This window comes from Scylla paramamosain, chromosome 7, assembly GCF_035594125.1.
Source record: "Scylla paramamosain isolate STU-SP2022 chromosome 7, ASM3559412v1, whole genome shotgun sequence".
NCBI classification, from domain to species: Eukaryota; Metazoa; Arthropoda; class Malacostraca; order Decapoda; family Portunidae; genus Scylla; species Scylla paramamosain.
The window spans coordinates 21,668,791-21,693,722 of NC_087157.1; the positions used below are offsets into that span (position 1 = coordinate 21,668,791).

General features: G+C 39.7%; 1 protein-coding gene across 4 annotated transcripts in view; it reads left to right on the forward strand.

The window, feature by feature from the left end:
* The window catches only part of LOC135102203 (serine/threonine-protein kinase atr-like), a 479,415-nt gene that overhangs the window by 137,950 nt on the left and 316,533 nt on the right, over positions 1-24,932 (forward strand). For all 4 annotated transcript variants that reach the window (XR_010269589.1, XM_064007031.1, XM_064007033.1 and 1 more), the window contains 2 exons: positions 3,006-3,177; positions 15,391-15,488. Coding sequence is in view for 3 of the 4 variants with exons in the window: in XM_064007031.1 (XP_063863101.1) it covers positions 3,006-3,177; positions 15,391-15,488 (270 nt within the window). In the remaining variant the exon portion in view is untranslated. The remainder of the gene's footprint in view (positions 1-3,005; positions 3,178-15,390; positions 15,489-24,932) is intronic.

Below are 24,932 nucleotides of genomic sequence, written 5' to 3' on the forward strand. Positions count from 1 at the left end.
GAGAAGGTAGAAGTCGTGGGGTAATGTTAAAGAGATGCCACCACTGTGTTTGTTAAAAGACAATTCCTAACTACCTCCCTTGATGAATTTTTGTATGAGATTTTGCAAGTTTTACACATTAAATCCACATATTTTGTTATATTGACACCATTTAGGCCCCACATGTGAAGATCTATGATTGAATGATATCACCATGACTTGTCTGCCTTGCACTCATCACTAAAAACACCACAGCATGAACATAACATAATATGTTTCACTCCAAGAACAGGGCCGATCACGTCACCAAAGACATAATGAACACTAACACGGGCGACTTACACAATACTGGTCATTGTTGTTCTAGGCATGAGTGAGGAGGAGAGATGCATATGAGATGCCAATAAGTCAATTTGTCTTAGCCTATTTTTATGTTTGCTAGGAGGCCTTAAGTAAAAAGTATTCTTTGAGTAGCCTGTGTCAACATAAGATTGTTGTTTGCTGACTCTATCAGCTGAAAAGAACTTTGGAGTTTGGAAAAATGTAAAAATAAAAAGTCAGGAGTAAATGTGAATAAGGATGAAATATTAAAGTCTATAAGAATTGTAGATGGTGAAAATGTGCGTTTTCTTTGAGTAGTGAGTTATTTAATTATTTGAATTATCTAGAGTTGTATATTTTGGAAAGAGGAATGTAAAGGTGAATTTTATAGTAAATGAAGCAGGAAAAATGTTTTTATCTTTCATTGTTGAATAGGTGCCTTACTAAGTATTCGTATCAAAGTACCATATTTGATGGCTGATAAGACGTACCCTTTCTCCAAAAAAAAAGTCTTGGGAAATGAGCCTGTGTTCTATGAGGCCAAGGTTCAGCACTGAGGCAGTGGTTGGTGTAAGTCTATGGCAACAGAGGTTCTGTAATCAAACCCCATACATCTTTGCACATGTAAACAAAGTGATGATTGGTACTACACCACAAAACAACTTTTTCTTTCAAGGTAACAGTATATAATAGGTCATACTTACTGGTTATTCACATAGAATGACACCAGTCAGGAAGAATTTGCCTAAGTGACTATGCACCACGCATTGCATGTACCAAAACAAACATGCGGTTGGTTATGTGCCGAACCCAGTGACACAGGCAAGCTTCACTGTGTTCTTTACAGTGTGATGCCGTTACTCCTTGAGGTAAGACACACTTTCATACAATTAAAATTGCATCTATCTTTTAACATTCTTATGAACAAACTTTATTGCCCCTGTAGTCTCTCACAGGCACTGCTGATGCCATAGGCCATGTACATGTTTACATCTCACAACAGGATTGGTACGTAGGCTACTAGCAAATATTAAGGTTTTTTAAAATGCAAAATATTGGAATCTAATAATGATATAAATGCATGTGAGAGTCTTCAAATATCAGGTGAAATCCTTTACTTCATATTCAGAGCTTAAATCTGCTCATTTATCTTTTTTTTTAATTTCAATATCTGCCAAAACTGGGTGTGTCTTACAAGCCCATGCGTCTTATGAGCCATCAAATACTGTATCTCATTCCTTTTGTGAAAGACATAATCACAAAACACATCTACACATAGTTGGTCCTACTTTATGTGGTCACTGACTAGGATAGAACCTATCTGAGGAAGAGGTATACCTTGAAGATTGAAATTAATTCCAAAGCAAGAGATATTCTTGTGTGGCTATCTGCTCACTCTGATTACTCAGCACTACACTTTCAGTGGAAATATTCAGTTAGTATGCTAACTGATTATCCCTTGATTAAACTTCTAAGAGTTACTGCTAACTCTCTTTATAGCAAGGAGGAACCATAATATTAACCATTCCAGTTACAATGTAGATTTACTTCAGTCTAGTATATTTACAAAAATATTACAAAGACCACTTTTCCTGTTTAGCTAAGATGAGGAACAAGCATAGTTATAGGAGAAAGTTTTCACACTGTCTCTAATGCATAGGTGTTATGACTGCTGGATCCAGCTGCCTGAATCGTAAGCAAATCTCACCATATATGGAGTCATCATATGACCAGAAGTTGGCATAGTCATTGGCCTGATCAGAACCTGCTACCACCAGGCTTCTAGCTTCTGTTTCCATTCAGGTGGCTAGAAGTGTGAATGTCTATGGCATTATCATATGATCTATTTCAGTTTTGAAACAACATTCATAGCATGAGGATGACAGCAACATCTACAGTTAAGGAGTTTTGGACTGATTTCATTGAACCTTATAATGAACAACCTTGTCTATGGAAGATGAAAAGTAAGGATTATAGCAACAAAGATAAAAGGGTGCTTTTGTATTTTCTCCTCCTTATTACTTGAACTCTTTCAAGAGTGAGGTTTCAAGACGCATATCCTCAATTATTTGATTTTTCTATTTGGATTTCTCTGTGGCAACTGGCATTAAGTGGGCCTTTTTAATATGCAATTTTTTGTTGCCCTTATCCAGTGGCCTTGCATTAAAAAACTGCAGCTTATGACATTTTGTTGGGGAAATCACAAGAAAGGGATGCAATTGCTACTTGAGACTGTGTTGCTAAAAAATAAACAACCTTGATTTGCTTCCATGAAAAAGTTCAAGAAAATTGCAGAATCCATGGAGTCAGGAACTTCAGGTGATGATGTCTCTATGCCATGTCTATGGTACTACAATTTGCTGCCACTCTTTAATCCATGTTTTCCTTCATTGCTTGGGTTCATTTAATTCTGTTGTGATATATGCCATGGCAACAGCTCCAAGAGCACAGTCTGTATTCTCATCACTGAATAGAAAGGCCATGTCCACATTCTGTCACATCTCAAGAGAAATTAAGTAAAACTGAATGTCTAAGGGTAGTACTGGGTCTGGAGTTAGAACAGAACCAGCTCTGCTATTGTAACATCTGTTGTGTAGGCAATAGCATAATATGATAAACTTGCAGGTAACTCAGATTTTTTAATCAATATATTTTGTATGAAATTATACCAACTTGGTATAAACTTGAAACTTTTTTTTTTTCAGATTCCCTCTTGGAGGCCTCACTGGTGGAGTTTTGGTGTTGCTGCTGCGCTGTTTGTTTCTGAAGGTGCGAACAGTCAGCTCCTCTGCCCACCTAATCATTCACTCTTTGGCAAAGACCCTGGACCTCTCCCTTAAGGATCTCTTTGCAAGGCACAGACAAGCACTCTCACAGGTTAGCAGCACCAGATCTTGTGCAGAGCATTTCATTACCTATATTCTGTTAGAGTCCTTTTACAGATAGTCACCTATTTGCAAACATTCAAGTTACAAGTTTCAGTACATATGAACCAAGTTGTCCCCAAGTTCAAAATTAGTGTGTAAAGGTAATTGACCTGTCTAAGTGGCAACAGCAAGAGTGGGTTCATTGGAGCATGTATTGTTTGCTTACATAAAATATTGTGCCTTGTGGTCGTTTTCCAAAACACACATCCCAATACTGTATACAGTGGTAAAAATTTATAAACAGCCTCCTGGAACAGAATCTGTTTGTAAGTTGGGCACCTACTGTACATACTTGTGATTAATCAGTAAGAACATGCCATAAGACCTTTGAAGCTATAACAAACTTCCTAAACTTTTTTTCTAACCGTTCCTCACTCATCTTGTAGGTTTTTAGTAATTTTTTTTTTGCACCAGTCATATTCCTTAGATAACAAAAATTGTCTGTGCACTGTAGAGAATAATTTTTAGTAGCGTTGTCTTCAACTCTTGACTTAATTTTTCACTCCCTGTTGCACTAACACTGCAAGAAAATCAAATTAAAATTATATTACTATTAACAATTTGTTTTCATGTATTAACTGCTAAAGGATCGGAGGCAGCTATAGCCACTTCATCATACAAGGACCAGAGGTGGTTATAACAGCTTTGTAATTTTTATACTAAATTTATTTTTGGGGGGGGTAATTTTTTGCAGTTCAGTCATTGGTAATCCTTCCTGCGAGCTAGTTAGGCTAATCTCTTATGGCCAGATTATCAAATAATCTCTTCCCCCTTCCCACCTGGAAACCACTCTTCATTTACTATCAGTCACAAGGAGGCTCCTTGAGCAGCACATAAAGAGGTTGAGTGGCAGAAAATGAACTAATGGCACTCCTCCACAAAGAGTGGTCCAGCACCGCCTCTTCACCAATCTCTTCTCTTATTTCATGCTTGATTATATTGTTTTCCATGTTATTGTATCAGTAATTAGCTGAAGGATCAGATAAGACTTTTTAGGCATCTTATGAAAAATCATACCTTGCAGAAAATATTATTTTTCATTGTGTTAAAGAAGTGCAAAGTGATTCTCACTTGTCCTAGGCAAGGCTGTCAACAGCTAGTCCTGTTTCTCCTGCCCTCCCTCCCCCTGTCAGCCACAGGAACAGGATCCTCATCATCCTTCAGCTCTGCTGTTACTGTATTTGCCAGTGTATTAGATGTACCTCTGCATAAAATGCACCCCCATTGTACAAGGATGTTTTGTGGGAAAAAAATTTGTTTTATTATTAAGTTAAAGAAAAATAACTGCAGTGTGTGTGTGTGTGTGTGTGTGTGTGTGTGTGTGTGTGTGTGTTTATTTATTTTGTTGTATTGTATAGGGCACATGCCAAAGCTCATTTTGTCCTGTCTCCATAACCTTATTTATCCAGTTTCTCTTTAAACATGTGTACATTGCCACAAGCACCTCTTCCTTCAGATCATTCCAGAATTCAGTAGTTTGATACAGTTTCAGTAGTTTGACACAAGAAGCTGTATTTCTTGATATTGCTTGACCATCCACTTTTCTTTATTTTCTTCCCATGCCCCCTTGTCCGTCCCTCTCCCTCCTCCATCTATAGTACCAAGTCATTTCTGTCTATTCTTTCTATAATGTTTACTGATTTGCACATTGTTATCAGGTCTCTTCTTTCTCTTCTCTCTTGTAATGTTGGTAATCCATCTCTTCGAGTCTTTCTTCATAGTTTAAGTCTCCAATTCTGGTACCATCTTTGTCATCTTTGTCCTCTGTATTCTTACCAATTTCTGCATATTTTTTTCTTTGTGGAGCCCATACATATTGCATATTCCAGTTTAGGTCACATTATGCTTGTTATAATTTTCTTAATTTCTTTATCTAAATAGTTAAATGCCACCCTAATGCTTTTGTATTTACCTAGTTGTGGTTTATGGGAGGAGTCTAAGCTCATGCTGTCCAGTTCTTGGTATCTACTCTTATCCAGTTTTTCCTTAAAATCATGTATAGTTATTGCATTTACTACTTTTCTGCAGCTCATTCCAGACTCCTGTAGTCCTTTGCAGGAAATTGTTCTTCTTAATATCCCTTGTACACACACCCCTCTTCACCTCCTTCTCACATCCTCTTGTGCTTCTAAAGTTTCTCACCACCAAATCACTTCAGTCTAATTTTTCATAGCCCAACAAAATCCGATGTAAGGCAATCAGGTCACCTCTCTCTTCTCTCTTCCTTGGTGGGCAAGTTTAGTGTTTTTAGTCTCTCTTCATATGATAAGTGTGATAGGATCAGAGGCAACTTTGTTGCTGCTCATATTCTCTCTAATTTCTTTATGTCCCTTTTAGTGATGGGAGACCATATCACTGCTGCATATTCCAAACAAGGTCTTATCATTGTTGCACTTAAATTTCTAATCATCTCTTCATCCAGATTGTTGAATGTTGCTCTTATGTTTCTCACCAGATTGTATGTTTCCCCCTGTCTTCCTTCTTACATATACTTCTGGGGACAGCTTATCAGTGACAGTAATTTAAAGGTCTTTCTCTTCACTCTTCACTTTTGTTTCCTCATTACCCAGTTTATAACTGAAGGCTGGCCTCACACAACAATGCCCAAACTTCAACAGTTCCAAGTGCCAGTCCAATCCCAAATCACATTTAGATCTTTCTGTAGTGCTTCACAATCCTCTGTCCTCTTCACTTTTCTCATCAATTTTGCATCATCAGAAAATAGACTCATGTAGCTATTCACCCCTTCCATCATATCATTCACATAGTGTGTGTGTGTGTGTCAGAGGGCCACTGGCCAAGGGCAACAAAAATTTTAAATAAATAGAAAGGCCCACTTAATGCCAGTTCCCATAGAGATGTCAGATAGAATAATAAAAAAAAGAAACAGGATAAGTGTCTTGAAATCTCCCTCTTTAAAGAGAACAAGTCATAGGAAGGAGAAAATACAGAAGCAGGCAGGGAGTTCCAAAAGTTTACCAGATAAAGGGATGAATGAGTGAGAATACTGGTTAACTCTTGCATTAGAGAGGTAGACAGAATAAGGATGAGAGAAAGAAAAAAGTCTTGTGTAGCCAGGCCACAGGAGGAGGGGAGGTTTGCAGTTAGCAATGTCAGAGGAGCAATTGAAGATAGCAAGAGCTGCAATATTCCAATGATGTGAGAGAGGCTGAAGACAGTTAGAGTAGAGGAGTTGCTAACACAGCTTTTGATTCCATCCTTTCTAAGATAGTGGTGTGAGTGGAATCCCCCCATACATGTGAAGCAAACTCCATACATGGAGTTTGCTCCAATGAGACTGCTTGAGAATGAAAATGGATAGAAGACTCCTGTACAGAGTTAGGAGCTGGGGAGGAAGGTAGGGGGGAACTGGCAGGGACAACACAGAACACCTAATTTCATAGAAGCTGCATTAGCTAGAGATGAGATGTGAGGTTTCCAGTTTAGATTATAAGTAAAGGTCAGACTGAGGATGTTCACTATAGAAGAGGGGGACATTTGAGTTTCATTGAAGAAAAAGGGGATAAATATCTGAAGGTTGAGTTGAGTTCATAAATGGAGGAATTGATTTTTTGAGGCATTGAACATTAATAAATTTGCTCTGCCCCAATCAGAAATTTTAGAGAGACCAGAAGTCAGGTATTCTTTGGCTTCCTTGCATGATTTATTTACTTTCTGAAGGGTTGGATGTCTACAAAAAGATGTGGAAAAGTATAGGGTGGTATTATAAGCATAGGAATGGATAGGACAAAAGTTTAGATCATTGATGAATAATAGGAAGAGAGTGGGTGCTAAAATCCCTAAAAGTGCATTTTGTCCTCACATCTGGTGTGATGCAGCACTGTGGCTGTGCAGTACTACCATCACATCTAAAACTGTGCTTCTCTCTCTCTCTCTCTCTCTCTCTCTCTCTCTCTCTCTCTCTCTCTCTCTCTCTCTCTCTCTCTCTCTCTCTCTCTCTCTCTCTCTCTCTCTCTCTCTCTCTCTCTCTCTCTCTCTCTCTCTCTCTCTCTCTCTCTCTCTCTCTCTCCTTTTCTGACCTCCCCTTTCCCTCCCTCCTTCCATCCACCCATTCATCCATTCTTTCCTCCTTGTCACCTCCCTTGCCCCTTATCTGTCAGAGAATGGGACTAGGGAAAGGAGGGCAGGGAAGAGAGAGAGAGAGAGAGAGAGAGAGAGAGAGAGAGAGAGAGAGAGAGAGAGAGAGAGAGAGAGAGAGAGAGAGAGAATTTTATTATTAGTAACAATATTTGTGCAAAGTGTACTACTGCTTCAACTTTTCACCTTTAGGCTTTTTTATTTTATTTTTTTTTTGTGTAGGAGGGACACTGGCCAAGGGCAACAAAAATCCAATAAAAAAAATGCCTACTGAAATGCCAGTCTCATAAAAGGGTCCAAAGTGGTAGTCAAAAATTGAAGGATAAGTGTCTTGAAACCTCCCTCTTGAAGGAATTCATGTCATAGGAAGGTGGAAATACAGAAGCAGGCAGGGAGTTCCAGAGTTTACCAGAAAAAGGGATGAATGATTGAAAATACTGGTTAACACTTGCATTAGAGAGATGGACAGAATAGGGGTGAGAGAAGGAAGAAAGTCTTGTGCAGCGAGGCCGCGGGAGGAGGGGAGGCATGCAGTTAGGAAGATCAGAAGAGCAGTTAGCATGAAAATAGTGGTAGAAGGCAGCTAGAAATGCAACATTGCGGCGATGAGAGAGAGGCTGAAGACAGTTAGTTAGAGGAGAGGAGTTGATGAGACGAAAAGCTTTTGATTCCACCCTGTTTTAGAAGAGCAGTATGAGTGGAACTCCCCAGACATGTGAAGCATATTCCATACATGGACGGATAAGGCCCTTGTACAGAGTTAGCAGCTGGGGGGGGTGGGAAAAACTGGCGGAGACGTCTCAGAATGCCTACCTTCATAGAAGCTGTTTTAGCTAGAGATGAGATGTGAAGTTTCCAGTTCAGATTATAAGTAAAGGACAGACCGAGGATGTTCAGTGTAGAAGAGGGGATCAGTTGAGTGTCACTGAAGAAGAGGGGATAGTTGTCTGGAAGGTTGTGTTGAGTTGATAGATGGAGGAATTGAGTTTTTGAGGCATGGAACAATACCAAGTTTGCTCTGCCCCAATCAGAAATTTTAGAAAGATCAGAAGTCAAGTGTTCTGTGGCTTCCCTGTGTGAAATGTTTACCTCCTGAAGGGTTGGACGTCCATGAAAAGACGTGGAAAAGTGCAGAATGCTATCATCAGCGTAGGAGTGGATAGGACAAGAAGTTTGGTTTAGAAGATCATTAATGAATAATAAGATGAGAGTGGGTGACAGGACAGAACCCTGAGGAACACCACTGTTAACAGATTTAGGAGAAAAACAGTGACCGTCTACCACAGCAGCAATAGAATGGTCAGAAAGGAAACTTGAGATGAAGTTACAGAGAGAAGGACAGAAGCCGTAGGAGGGTAGTTTGGAAATAAAAGCTTTGTGCCATACCCTATCAAAAGCTTTTGATAAGTCCAAAGCAACAGCAAAAGTTTCACCAAATTCTCTAAAAGAGGATGACCAAGACTCAGTAAGGAGAGCCAGAAGATCACCAGTAGAGCGGCCTTGACGGAACCCATACTGGCGATCATATAGAAGGTTGTGAAGTGATAGATGTTTAAGAATCTTCCTGTTGAGGATAGATTCAAAAACTTTAGATAGGCAGGAAATTAAAGCAATAGGACGGTAGTTTGAGGGATTAGAACGGTCACCCTTTTTATGAACAGGCTGAATGTAGACAAACTTCCAGCAAGAAGGAAAGGTAGATGTTGACAGACAGAGCTGAAAGAGTTTGACTAGGCAAGGTGCAAGCATGGAGGCACAGTTTCAGAGAACAATAGGAGGGACCCCATCAGGTCCATGAGCCTTCAGAGGGTTTAGGCCAGCAAGGGCATGGAAAACATCATTGCGAAGAATTTTAATAGGTAGTATAAATTAGTCAGAGGTTGGAGGAGAGGGAGGAACAAGTCCAGAATCATCCAAGGTAGAGTTTTTAGCAAAGGTTTGAGCGAAGAGTTCAGCTTTAGAAGTAGATGTGATAGTAGTGGTGCCATCTGGTTGAAATAAAGGAGGGAAAGAAAAAGAAGCAAAGTTATTGGAGATATTTTTGGCTAGATGCCAGAAGTCACAAGGGGAATTAGATCTTGAAAGGTTTTGACACTTTCTGTTAATGAGGGAGTTTTTGGCTAGTTGGAGAACAGACTTGGCATGGTTCTGGGCAGAAATATAAAGTGCATGAGATTCTGATGATGGAAGGCTTAAGTATCTTTTGTGGGCCACCTCTCTATCTTGTATAGCACGAGAACAAGATGTGTTAAACCAAGGTTTGGAAGGTTTAGGTCGAGAAAAAGAGTGAGGAATGTATGCCTCCATGCCAGACACTATCACCTCTGTTATGCGCTCAGCACACAAAGATGGGTCTCTGACATGGAAACAGTAGTCATTCCAAGGAAAATCAGCAAAATACCTCCTCAGATCCCCCGAACTAGCAGAGGGAAAACGCTAGAGGCACCTTCGCTTAGGGGGATCCTGAGGAGGGATTGGAGCAATAGGACAAGCTACAGATATGAGATTGTGATCAGAGGAGCCCAACGGAGAAGAAAGGGTGACAGTATAAGCAGAAAGATTAGAGGTCAGGAAAAGGTCAAGAATGTTGGGCGTATCTCCAAGACGGCCAGGAATACGAGTAGGGTGTTGCACCAATTGCTCTAGGTCATGGAGGATAGCAAAGTTGAAGGCTGGTTCACTAGGATGGTCAGTGAAGGGAGAGGAAAGCCAAAGCTGGTGGTGAACATCAAAGTCTCCAAGAATGGAGATCTCTGCAAAAGGGAAGAGTGTCAGAATGTGCTCCACTTTGGAAGTTAAGTAGTCAAAGAATTTCTTATAGTCAGAGGAGTTAGGTGAGAGGTATACAGCACAGATAAATTTAGTTTGAGAGTGACTCTGTAGTTGTAGCCAGATGGTGGAAAACTCGGAAGATTCAAGAGCTTGGGCACGAGAGCAGGTTAAGTCATTGCGCACATAAACACAACATCCAGCTTTGGATAAAAAAATGAGGATAGAGAAAGTAGGAGGGAACAAAAAAGGGGCTACTGTCAGTTGCCTCAGACACCTGAGTTTCAGTGAGGAAAAGAAGATGAGGTTTAGAAGAGGAGAGGTGGTGTTCTACAGGTTGAAAATTAGATCTTAGACTGCGAATGTAGCAGAAGTTAATGAAGAAAAAGTTGAGGGGGGGGGTGTCAAAACAGAAAGGCAGTCCGACCTGGGGACATTTATGGTCCCCTCCCCAGATGGGGACTCTGAGGCTGGTGTAGGAGTTGCCACGATTGATAATTTTGAAATTTTTGAGTGAAGGGTGTATGTGTTATTAAGTGCTTGTAGTTGTGTGTGGAGGAAGAGAGTTGTATTTAGAGGGCAGGCTGTGACTGCCCCCTTGTGTTGTGAGACACAAAGGGAAACATTCAGTGAGGTCACAGCTGGGTTTAATGTTAAGTTCACAGCATCCCCTGAACAGTGCTTTAGCCTCACTGGGAGTAATTATTGTTTCAGCAGGTGTCTACTGCCTCCTCCTGGAGGCAGTAGACACCTGAAATAGGCTTACAGGCCTAGGCATCTGTACTGTGGGCACATTAGATGCATAGTAATTTTTTTTTTTCAAGGAAAAGTGTGTAATGCTTCAGCAAATATGGTAATTTTAGAGTTTTGTGACCCTTTTATGATAGATTGACTTTACTATTGTGTTTCTAAGAGTATACCCCAATCTTATAGATAGGAGGCAGTGTACTTCAGCTCTTCCTTACTCATGTTCACAGCCAACTCTACATAGGTAAAGTGAATATACTGCTTCATATTGATGAGGCTGCTGTGAAACTGGAGGTTGTCAGGCTTCACATGAAAATGTCTCCATGGCTAACAACAGAAGGACTTGCATGGTATTTTCTGCTAGTGTATATCACCATATCCCATATTGTTTATATAAATATGAATCACAGAATATTCACCATCATTTCAATATATGTAAAGTGCATCAACTCCAGTTTTCAAAGTTTGTGTGATTTTCATGAGTACCAACACAATAATGAAAACCCTTTCACGTGGAGAAACAGAGGAGAGCATCTGGTAATACCTTGATGGGAATCGTCTTCTCTAGAAGGCTCTCTGAGGAAAGGGGAAGATGTAGATTAATAATCTAGCTGTCAGTCTCTACCCTGCTCTCACCATGGCCAAATCCAGCAAGTGATTCTGGTGAGTCAAATTCCCTGCCCACTCCCTCCTGCCCTCACACCTCAACGCCATGCTTATTACCCACCCACACTTGGCCACTTGGTACACATCATAGTGAGAGTGCAATATGGTGGGAACTCAATGAAACTGTTTTGCATGCATCAAAAGACCTCAGGGCATACAATTTACAATTTCATTAGGCGTTAGTTATATCCAGTCAAGCAAAATGGATGCATGGCAGCCAAGTGACTTACTCGCTCCAAAGATCTCTCCTCTTCAACTCGCTGTCTCTCCATAACCACTGCATGTAGTGACATCTGGATGGCATTGTTAGAAAGAGGAAGACTTGATGGAGAATGCAAAGTCTATTTTATTTGCTCCTCCTTTGCAGGCTAAGTTTAAGTCGTGTGAATGTAGGCTATTTTTGACATTTAGCAATGGAGGACTGTTCCTTGCAGGATGAAAATCACTGTCACTGATGGTCCTTTTCGGGTTAAGATTCTGTGTAAAGCTGATAAAATTTGCCATTGCTTATTACAGGATCTAGGTCTGATGTAAAAGGTTTATTTCTAACATGTATTGGATTTGTGAACATTTCAAGTTTTGATCATAAATTGCAGGGGCTTGTATAAATGCCTTCCTCCACTTATTTGGTATTCTCTCAGTTTCTACACTAAGTCATTACTGAGAAAAAAGTAACTGAAACACTCTTTTGGTCACTTTCATTTTTTTTTTTCATTTCCTTGCACAATCATTTCCATATATTATTTACATAAATATTTATACATATGGGTTGAAAATCCTTATACAGTCATCCCTTGTTATCCACGAAGGTTAGGTAACATACATATTTGTAGATAAAGAAAATCTGTGGAAATTTAGTGCCCCTATTAAGAACACCTCTGAGCTCCCAAAACATTGTTTAAGTAAAGGAAAACAGCATGTACATGGTTACAAAGATTTTATTAATCAATTAACTAAATAAAATAAAAAAAGTTATGAACACTAGTAGGTTGGCTCTCATCAGCTCTACTATTTGAATTTTTCATTGGCAGCAGCAATCTGTGCAAAAGTGAAACAATGGAAACCGAAACAGTGGTCAAGAAAAGATGACTGTAAGCACAAGATGAACAAATAAGGTTCATTTGTGGGCACAAGAGTGACAAAATTATACCTGTTATGCATTTCAGGGTCCATGTTACATAAGGGAATAATTCTTTAACAAACTGATGAGTTGGGATCAGTTTGACAGAGTCTTTCAGACACTACAATAATTTTCACTACTAGAGTCAAGGAACAAAAGTGGACAATAAAACCACTTACTCTTGCAAATTAATGCGTATAAGACCCAGCCAGCTTCCAGACACATGAAGGTATCACAACATTGTTGTGACATCACTTGCCTCTACCTCCACAGAGGAGAATTTGCTTCTTAATTGTGATAAGGAATAAAATATACAGCATCCTGAGTATTGTTTCTGCAGAATTTGTACACCCATCATGTTTCTTCTTTTCATCTGTGATGCATGCCTGGAAATGACATTGCTTCTCAAATTCTGAGCATGAAAGTGTGTACTGTATTTTTCATATGCATATTTGTTTGACGAAGTATAATTTTTATATGCATGTTTGTTTAACGAAGTAGAATTTATCTAAGAAAAGTTGAGAGGGGACTTAAAAATGTAGCACAACAACATTTAAAGGAAACAGCCTTGATTAAACGAAAATAAGATTTGAAAACAACTTATTTTGTCGATTTTGAGTAAGTTGAGAAAGTGACAGATTGAAGTAGAAGTACAGGTTGGCCTCTTATTAATTCATCAATCATTAATCTGGCATTAATTTTGGATAGCATAATTTCAAATTTCGCATATCACTGCACCAACCTGCATTGCTACTGTTTGTTGGAAGGATGATAAAATGTTTAAAAATTTTTTTAACACAAAGTTTGGAGAAAAATGACTGAGGAAGCAGTGTAATAATGAAACAAAAACAGTAGAAGATTAACATAAGCATGGAGTGGATGACCAAAGAAGTTTTACAGGAAGAAGCAACAAATTGATGCATAAATAGCTGGCATCACTTCCTAATACGGGGAAGCCATTCCACTTTGTTTTTAATCATTTATGTATTAATAAACTTGCTCAGTTGTAGCTCCAGCCATTTCTCCAGCAAATAAAGAAAATGCTTCTTGTTGTGTAAAGCACAAACCCTGTACATTATCCATAAAAGACAAGATCATATTTTTGAAAAAACTTGACAGGAGTGTCATATATGTTGTACCATATATGTACAACTTACACAACGGCTAGAGATACACACATACGTACATTGTAATGTGACATTTTATGTAGCATTATATTATTTGTAGCAACTGGTTGTTATACATGAGCAGTGTATGGCGCGCCTGCGCGCCGGCACAACAGAGTGAGAGGGGAACGTAGGGCCGAGGGGACACGTTGAACTTGCCCTCTCAGCTATTTCGGCGCGGTTCTTGTGACGTGAGTGTTGATAACGTACCACAGCATAATGAACATCATACGCTGTAGGGGCCCAGCAGCATCTCCAAAACCACTTCACGACAGTCACACCTACACGTCAGACGTGTCTCGGGAGGCGCGGAGAGTAAATCCAAGTAAATCCCCAAGTTCTCATTGCGGTAAATCCGCAAGTGTAATCCCTTGCATACAACCAAGAGCACGCCTGTTCCCCGCACTGTGTATGTATTCATCGTAGTATTAGATAATAGGTACTTATGTAACCATGAGGATTTAATGATGTATCAATATAATTAATATAACTACGTATAGTAATTAGATACTTACGTAATTGTGAGTTACGTAATTGTGAGGATTTAACGATGTGTGTTAGTATAAGTACACTTAATGTAACATAATGACGTACGTCAGATCACGCAGATGAGAGGATGACTTGCTGTGTTTGTGCTGGTGGTGTTCATCTGTAGAACCGACTGAACCCACTAAAGTGTAGGTAACTCTGTATTGACTCATATATGTTACGGAATTGACGAAGTGTCATGACATTGATGTACTGCAATACTTGTTTTACCTATTGATATACTTTTTTCTGTTATTCTCAGTATTAGTGATAATATGTTAATTCACAGGTTTGACCACTTCTGAATACAAAGAGCGCGTACTGCACAGCTTGTTTCAGTCATCTCCAGTATAATACATTGATAAGCGTTGGATGGCGCTTACAGTGTGTCTGCAAAGCTTGTGTGAATTATACAGCTTTGACTATTTGATAGTTTATGACTTAAAGACACAAAGAAAAATTATTTAGTTTCTTTGCTACCAGTATCTGCTGTATTGATACTGTTGGTATCGGCCAGAAATGAAGTATTAGCATCGATATTGGTGGAAAAAAGTATTATTGCCACACTTATTAATCAACTTGGACTGATTTACAGCGTATTTTAAAGGTAGGATAAGGTGGTTAACTGTTGTGTTAAGTGTATTCTAACCTAACCTTTCTGTAACCCAGCAAAATCCTTAATCTGACACCCTACAAGTTCCAATGGTGCCAGATTAGTGATGGGCGATCTGTACTTACTTTTCAAAGAGATAGTCTTAGTTAGTAACTTTTAAATCCTATTACCTGAAGGGTAAATTAGCATTTGTGTCAGTCTTGGCTCATGCCTTGGCAATATGTATCATGTACTGTAATGCTAACTTTGTGTACATGCTGGAATATTTTTTGTGTTTTATGTGAATATTCCAAATAGTCCATGATGTATAGATACAATTACACTATCAATAGTCTAGATCATTGCAGCAGTTCTTATGTTAATTTTATGGGGCAGTGAGGTTCATTATGGTATTTAAGCAGTTCTCATGTCAGATTATTGTTTTCTGGTGTAATGAAAATAATGTATTTTTTACAGGTTTTGGCTGCTGCTGTTTGTCAAGGGGAGGTGGCAGGACTTTTAAACCATGTAGCAGATGTGTTCAAATGGCCAGAAATTTCTGTGGCTGGTAAAAGGTAAGTTTCAATGAAGTTTTTGTTGATGTTGAAATTCTTTTATAGTTGTGAACATTTAAAGTGAAAACAAAGTATGATTTACTTTTCATATATGCAGCAGTGAATGATTGAGGAAGGATGTGATTGATGCCAAGGTGGTGTGTGGTGATTCAGATCAATATACTGTGATAATTAATATGAAAATGACTCAATGAGAGACAGATGGAATTATGGTAAGAATGGTGGTATAAAGAAAGTGAGTAAAATAGTGGCTAGTAAAAGGTGAGGCAGGAAGTAGCATAGAAAGAAATATGAGATGGTAGGTAAAAAACAGAGAAGCTAGGGCAAAAGCTGGTGAGAAGTCAGTTTTAAAGATGTTTGATTTATTTAGGGATATAGAAATTGTAGTTGTGATGACAAACATCAAAACCTCGTAAACCCACTTGGGTACAAGGTGCACTTTGTTGCTTGACTCGTAATGTGCTGGGCTTTCATGCTCAGGTCTTAGGTTCAATCCTTAACAGGGTACCTTCCTTCTGAAGCTCAGATTTATTTGAGCTTCTGGGTTAATTGCTCAGTATTTCAGTATACTAAATGTGTTCTGGTTTTGCTTTAGTTTTAGGCTATATAGGTAAGAATGCCCTGATTGAAAGTGGTACAGAGTTAGGCAGCCTTGCCATTTCCTTCAGAAGGGAAGCACTTTGGACTCCTTAACCAGTTATTGCTACCAGTTTCATAATAAAAAAAGTGTGCCATTCTTTTCATATTGTCTTTATAGAAAGTGAGTAATTTGTTCATAGTATAAGGAAAACTTGTGAAATCCCAAGCAGTTGATCTAAGAGGAGGAAAACTGTGTAATGCCTCAAACAAAGAAGCCTTGTACATTGCTGAAATATAGCATAGGCTTATGAGCTCTCTCTCTCTCTCTCTCTCTCTCTCTCTCTCTCTCTCTCTCTCTCTCTCTCTCTCTCTCTCTCTCTCTCTCTCTCTCTCTCTCTCTCTCTCTCTCTCTCTCTCTCTCTCTCTCTCTCTCTCTCTTCCACTTCATGTTTGTCAATAATTCCTTCTCTCTCTGAGTCATCTCTTCAGTTCCTATAGAAATATGAGGCAGGAGTTGGCTTTTTTTGTAACTATGACACACACACACACACACACACACACACACACACACACACACACACACACACACACACACACACACACACACACACACACACACACACACACACAGAAACTTTGAAAGTGACATAGTAAGAAAATGCAAGGAAAAACCTAAACTCTTCTATAGATAAACAGGAAAATGAAACATAAGGATAGCATCAACATATTAAAAAGGGAAGGAAGAATTTATGAAACTACAGAAATGAGTGAACTAATGAATGAGAGTTTTCAATCTGTGTCTACAAAGGAAACCAAATTTGTGGCACCAAAAGTGGTATCACAGAATGAGGGAATACAGGAAACAAGTAAAGAGACAAGAAATCAAGAAGCAGCTGAAAGAGATGGATGTCAGAAAAGCTACGGGACCAGATCAAGTAAATGGATTGATATTAAAAAAAATGCAGAAAACAAATGAAAGAACCCATATGGGATATAATTAACAGAGAGAGAGAGAGTTGAGAGAAGGAAAAGTACCAAGGGAATGGAAAAGAGCTAACATAGTGCCAAAATACATAGGGGGAAATTGAATGGAACCATTAAATTATAGACTGGTGCCACTAACAAATATTGTATGCAAGCTTTGTGAAATAGTAATTAAAGACAGATGGATGGAATATCTAGAAGATCAAAAGATAATTACAGAAAAAGTAATTTGGATTCAGGAAACGGAGATCTTGTGTCACAAATCTCCTTGAGGCAGCATGACATCAATTTCTTGACTTTGGAGGCCATGTTTGAAGCAGGCAGCCACACCTCCGCCCACTCTATGCTCACTGTCCTTCCTCACCGACTTTGTGTAGCCCAGGATGTTGCCAAACGTCAGCTCCACCTCACCACTGAGCCACGTTTCCGTGACGGCAACAATGTCTGCGTGGTGTCGGAGGACAAAGTTGTGGGTGAGGTCACCAAGGATGGTGCGAAGACCCCTTCACGTTGGCCAACACAACAGTCAGGTATCGGCTGAGGTGGCCAGACTTCTGTTGTCCCCTGGCGCTGGTTTGACCTTGGGCTACCTTGACAGGGGAAGGCACGATACTGCCTTCCCCTGCCACATGAGTGGACTCCATTTGTGTTGTTGCCTGGGATGTGGTTGCCTTGATGGTGAGCAGGGGTGGAGAGGGGGTTCTCAAAAGGGCAGTTGAGGGTGAGGATTTAGGTCTTTTCCCCATCCTTCTGTTAGGACCCTTCTGAGAATCATTTCCTGCCGTATATCAGCAGTGTGTCTGAGGTGGAGCAGTAGTCTCTCTCTCTCTCTCTCTCTCTCTCTCTCTCTCTCTCTCTCTCTCTCTCTCTCTCTCTCTCTCTCTCTCTCTCTCTCTCTCTCTCTCTCTCTCTCTCCACAAAAAGAAAAAAGAAGTAATAGACACGCATGCACTACCTGCATTCATCTGTAATCGAGCGTCAGTCTATGTTGATATTTGACACTGATACTTGTAAGACGACCTTCCAAGCCACATCAGGACACACATGCGTGTGCAGCCCAGCTGATTGAATGCATCCACAGCAGCTCCAAGGATTTACCTAGGTTTTTGTTGTACAGGGGGCAAAGCTTGAGTCCTGTCTCCATAATAGGGAATTGTGTGATGTGTGAGTGCAGGGGAAGTGAAGTGTAAATCAGGAAGTGGCCGAAAGGATGAAATGGGAGAGTAGTGAAAGGTAAACATTGTCAGTGATATCAACAGTAATAATGGCAGCCTGCTCAGCATATGTTTTTGAAGGTTTCAAGAATGAAAATCTCAATGTAGCTCATACAAATAAACGAATATGGAAAATTGAAGAAGAAAATGTGAAAATATGATAAGAAATATGTAACTTATCAGCAATGATAAAGATATGGAAGAGAGAGGTGGGAGGTGACAATGTAAAAAAAGATATCCAGTGATATAATAGAGATGAAGAAGAAAGAGATGGAAAGGTGAAAAGAAAACAAAGAACTGAGAGAAGAGGTGACAAAAAATAGTGGACTTGAAATGTACTGTGAAGAAATTAAGAAGCTCAAGGAAGAGAACGAGGAGTTAAAGAAAGCTTCACAAGAGAGATATTAAGGCGGTATATCAGCCATTTTAGCCATTTTTGCTAAAACTCGTTCAATCATTTTGAAATTTTTATTGTAAGTGTGTCTTAATGATAATCTAAAGTTGTCTCAAAATGATGGCAATAACTGTTAAAGAAAGAAAGAAAGAAAGAAATAAAACCCCCTGAAAAATAGCTAATGTAGTCCACCTAGCATATAAAGAATGACATAATTATAACTTTCCAAAGCTCCTTTAAATTTCATGTGATTAAGAGTAGGATTAATACTTTAGAGTTTTATCTGATGTTTTTTTTTTCATTTTATATGCTTTTGCAATTTTTAGTAAAATTGTAAACTTGTGTGTTTTTATTTTGTCAAAAAAGTGAGAGATTAGGTGAAAATTTCATTGGAAGATTTGGCAAAATAGAAATTCTACATCTGAGATGTAAAATATTAAATGGTGATCACTTTAAAAAAAGAAAAGAATGAAGATAATTTGTTAAAAATTAGTGGAGTTATTAAAAATGCAAACTTGAAAAAGCTGCTTTTGAGAAAACATGGTGCAGAGATGAGAGAGCCTCCACAATGCTGTGCTCCAACCCAACAGAAGTTTTGAGGTAAATAAAAGAGTTCTCTCTAGAGACATTTGTTCCTCATTTTTTTTCATTAGTGGCCTGTCCATCCTGTTGTCCTTCTTGAGGCTCTTGTGACAGGCTCTTATGGCAGGCTGAGACAGCGATGGAGATTGCTGGTGACGTAACCACTGTCATACTCCATCATCGCCACAGCTACTACGAAGTCAAGCTTTTTTTTTGTTGCTCTGAGGTGCTCCGGGCAGTGTAGCCATATGCAGGATTCATTTGGGTTCTGTGTGAATCCCTGCAGACATCTTGTCATCATTTTATCTGATGTAAGCCAAGTATACACTCTTTTCACTGATTCCAGCTGCTCAGATGGGAAGAAGAAGAATATCTTCATCTTTCGATTGGCTTGGTGTTGTTTCACCTTTTGCTAATGCAGTCTGGAAATTTGAATGAATGTGTGAGAAACCTCTTCTGTTTTTTGGCACTTGAATGAGGAGCTGAGGCGTAAGCCTGCTGGTGTTGGTGGTAATAGCATTGTGTCTGTTTCTCACTGAGTTTCGTCTTTCCAGCAGCATGCTCTTGCATTGACAAAGGCTTCCTCCCTCTTACTTGAGGCACTTGTTCTTGGCATGATGAGGCCAAGTGTAAGTGTTCAGATGTAAGAATAATGAAAAGTGTGATAGAGCAAGGTGCAGCACCCTCTTTCACTTGAAAGTCCTCAAGGACACTGGTAATGGTAGGCGCAGGCTTGGGCCTGAGGCAGTGAGGGGACATCAGCTGTTCAGATAGGTGCTGTGTTTTGCAAGATAGAGAAATAAAAAAAAATTAGTTTTGATAAAAATTTGGGAAAAAAACATCAAAAAGATACATGTTTTCTATGCCTGAGTGGACCTTTAAATGCTACTGCTTAGCAAATGTCCCTTTAAATGTCCCTATAGGTTTGAAAAATGGCCACAGAACACTAAAATTTTATATCTGAAATATCGCCAGAACATTGGTTTATTTTTTTGGAGCAAATATCTCATTTTACCATTTTTGAAGGAAAATGGGTCAAAAAGGCTGATATACCCCCCTTAAGATTGAAAAAGTAAAAGAATTAGTGACAGAGGAAGTCAAAAGTTGGAAAGAAGACAGAGAACAACAACAAAAGGTGGATATGGAGGAGGTAATAAGATGTAGAGTGGGGATCGGTACAGAAACTTCCAGACAGGTGCCGTGAGTTTATTTGCGGGCGCTGTTCACAGGTGCAGTTAGACTCCTCAGACACGGTCACAGCAAGTATACAACAACAGAGGCCTAAACTCCAGGTGGTGCTTAAATAACAATAAAGGAAAATCATTGCAGGCGTGTGTGTGTGGTGTTTTAGATAGGCTTCCAGTCAACTGAATGACCGAGACCGTGGCAGTACCCAACGAGGTGTAAACCGCATTACTGGAACCTACCTCGAACTTCTAATGGTGTATATATGTACTCCTACAATACTCCCCCCTCAAGAACGGAGTTCACCTAGTAATATAAATAGTGAGGGTGTTGATTGAAATACACTGTCCTCCCTGATCAAGTTGTACGAGGGAAGTTAGGCATGGTATGGCGAGGAAGATCAGACTGGAAATGAGCAGAAGGGGAAGGTGTAGAAGCAGAGATATCAGGCAAAGGAGATGAATTAGAGTCTAAGGTAGATGTAGTCAGGTCATCTCTATCATTAGATGTTGCTTGTCTGGTGATTGGTATATAAGCTGGCTTCAGAGGGTCAGTAGATACAGACGTGTTACCCTGAAGAAGTCTGAGGATGAAATATTTTGGGTCACGTTGTATTACTTCATAAGGTCCCGAATAAGGACCTTCTAAACTTTTGCGAACTCTGTCAATCCGCACCCAGACCTTTGAACATGAAAACAGAAGGTTAGGAACATATGGTTTAGATGAGGAGTGACATTCACCTGATGAAAAGTTATAAAAATCAATGGCCTGCATTTCTTTAATCAAGTGGTGTATAGTATCTTTGTTTGTTGATATTGGCGAGTCTTTAGTGATAATTGCAGAAGGACACAACATATGAGTTCCTGTGACATCAGTGAATGGCGAGTAACTGGTCATATTAGGTGCCAAGTGATATCCAAGTAAGACTATGGGCAAAGAATAATACCAGTTCTCTTGTCTAGCACTTATCGCTGATTTTAGAGAGCAGTGATGGCGTTCAATGATACCGTTTGCTTGAGGATGATAAGCAGTTGTTCGCATGTGATGGAAGCCAATAATTGAGGAAAGCTCAAACAACTCGCTTTCAAATTGAGCACCTCTGTCTGTCACTACCTGTAGCAGTACTCCAAAACGAGAAATCCAACCACCCACGAATGCAATAGCCATGGAGCTCGTGGTGGTGTCTATTACAGGTATAGCTTCCGTCCATCTTGTCACTCTGTCAATGCAAGTCAGAAGGTAACTGTATGGGAGAGGGTATGGGTAGTTAGGAAGAGTAGCAGGAGGCAATGGTCCAACAATATCTATATGAACAGTCTGGAAGTGATCAGTAGGAGTAGAAATAGGAGAAACTGGTGATATTGTGTGTCTGTGTGTTTTAGCTTGTTGACATTTAAGACAATTCGTTACAAGCTCCTTTATATCTTTGTCCATACAAGGGCAGAAATAACGTTGTTTAATTAGTTTAGCATTGGTTTTAATACCAGGATGAGATAGATCATGTAATGAATGAATGACATTTATCCTAAGAGAAGAAGGAACAAACGGTCTTGGTGTGTTGGTAGATGTGTCGCACCATAGAGTAAGATTAGAGGGCAAGGTATAATTGGATAATCTCTCCTTGTACAAACTGACCTCGGTGTCACCTTCCTGGGAACGAGCTATGCCACACAAGTTGAAAGAATCAACTGAAATTGCACATGATGGTCTTGATAAACAATCGGCAACAACATTGTTGTCCCCACGGATGTACACTACTGATGATACATATTCAGAGATTAAAGAAAGTTGCCGTTGTTGCCTATCAGACTTTGCAACTGACTTAGAATGAAAGGCAGAAACTAAAGGTTTATGGTTTATGGTTTATGGTGACCGAGTGGCCATCAATGAGTGTTTTAAAGTGAATGACAGCCAAATAAGAAGTTAAGAGTTCTCTGTCATAGGTGGAATAGGTTTTCTGAGTGTCAGAGAGCTTTTTGGAATAAAATCCTAGAGGTGTAGGCATGTCATCTATAAACTGGTATAGAGCTGCGCCAACTGCGAAGCTCAAGCTGTCATTCACAGGCTGGTAATCAGTTGCCTTCTGAGAGGGATAGACGAGGGTAGGACAAGTGACTAGGGCTTGCTTCAAGTTGTTGAAGGAGTCCCTTGCAACATCTGTCCATGAGAGAGATTTAGAAGATGGATTATGCCGTAAGAGTTCTGTCAATGAATAAGCAACATCGGCAAAATTAGGGATCATTGGTCTAAAGAAATTTAGCATCCCCATAAAACGGCGCAATGCAGTTGAAGTTTGAGTAAAGAAAACTCTGAAATTGCAGTGACGCGGTTTTGAGGTGGTCTAATTCCATGAGCACTGACCTCATAGCCAAGGAAGGTGAGCGAGGACTTGAAAAATTCACATTTATCTATAGATAGTCTTAATTTGTGTTTTGCTAAAGTAGAAAGAACAGTCTTAACATCAGCAATGTGTTCTTCAAGAGTTGTACTAGCTACTAAGATGTCATCCAAGTAGGTGAAAGTGTTCTTAACATTAACCAATATAGTGTCAATGAAGCGCTGAAAAGTGGAACCTGCATTTTTAAGACCAAAGGGCACATACAAAAATTCAAACAGACCAAACGGTGTGCATACTGCAGTCTTAGGTACATCATCTTTGGCCACAGGGATCTGTAAGTATGCATGCTGTAAATCGATCTTTGAAAATATGGTCTTACCCTTAAGTGACATGGTGAGACAGCGCAAATGTGGTATCGGATATTTATCATTCACAGTTACGTTATTGAGTCCATGATAGTCACCACAAGGTCTCCAAGCACCGGACTCCTTCTTAGGCACAAGATGCAGAGGAGACGCCCAAGGAGCATTAGAGCGCCGAATGATTCTGGCATTAAGCAAAAACTGAAATTCATCTTTAGCTGCTTTGAGCTTCTCACCTGTCAAAGGTCTTGCTTTGAAATGTATAGGAGGTGCATCACCTGTATCAATACAATGGTGTATAGTTTCCACAGGAGGTGTAGTGGCTGACAACTGCAAAGGTGAAGTGAGAACTGGAAACTGAGAAAGGAGTTCAGCGGCTTTTGAGTCTACCCCATTATAATTAACCAAATATGAAGAAATAGGAGAATAAGAAACTTCAAGAGGAATCTTACATTGGGTAGAGGAGTCTATTAGCAACTGGTTTTTACAGTCTACCATTAGTGAGTTAGCTGCAAGAAAATCGGTTCCCAAAATTGGATGTATAACGTCAGCAATGACGAAAGACCAAGGGAAAGAACGCTTAATACATCGTATCCCAAGGTCTAAATCGACTTCACCATAACAACGTATGGGTTTACCTGAAGCATTAGTAAGAGTAACAGCAGTTGGCCTGAGGAATGGAGTAAATTCTGATTCATTAGGAAGCAGCAAATGTGATGAACCAGTATATATCAAAAATTCGTAATTCTTGCAACCGATTGTGGCACTTACTCTAAGTGGCAGTCCAATGGTCGCAACTGATATTTCTACAGACTGCCCTACTAGTTTCCTGCCTGGTGGAATACGTGAGCGGGGGAAGAAGAACGAGAATTAGGGCGAGAATCTGGCAAAATATTAGAAGCTGTAGAAGAAAGTATACACCATCGTTTACATGATTTTGCCCTGTTACCATAATACAGATGGTACCTGCACACCTGAGGACGCTGACCTTCATGAAAGGCGCGCACTCCAATGGGAACACAAGTTCTAGAAAATACATTATCCTGACAAGCTGAAGTGAAATTTGGGCCTCTATTACCATTATCTCTGTTCCGGCTCACAGGCCTGGACCCTTGTCTACCTTCCACCATGGAAACATTAGCGCTGTTGTTTACACTTGCATTACTTGAGCCATAGGCCAACAATGTCTCAGCTACATGAGCCAATTCCTCTAGTGTAGAGCTCTCCTCATATGTCACTAGGAGAGGTCTGATGCTACTAGGTAATGCTTTAAAAAATTTCAACTTTGTAAAGGAATCATCCATCCCTAGTTGAGCAGCTATTTTACGCAACTCTCTCAAATACGTGGAAGGTTTGTCACACATTATGTTATGTTGATTAACAAGAGAGTCAAAAAGTTCAGGTTTTGACCTGGTGAAAAGAGATATCAAAGATTGCTTTAATTCACCATAGTCTGAAGAATTGATGACTTCATCACTCAATTGATTGATTACTCGAAGTGGCAAATTTAATAATATATGGTGAGATTTAGTACTTCAAACAGTGATCTTGGCAAGAAAAAACTGTGATTCAATTATTGTAAACCAGCGTGTTACTGAAGTCTCATCAAAGGGTGGTGGTTTGACGGCAACAGCTGTGGTCACGGAAGAAACACTATCCTGCGACGCACCAGATGTAAGTAGCGAACCCTCGTCCTGGTTCGGCATAGTTCCAAGGGCATAGATTCCAAACAGGACAAAAGTAAAATAATAGAGTACCTGGACGACCAACATATAGTCACTGTGTAGTTATAGTCTGCCACCAATC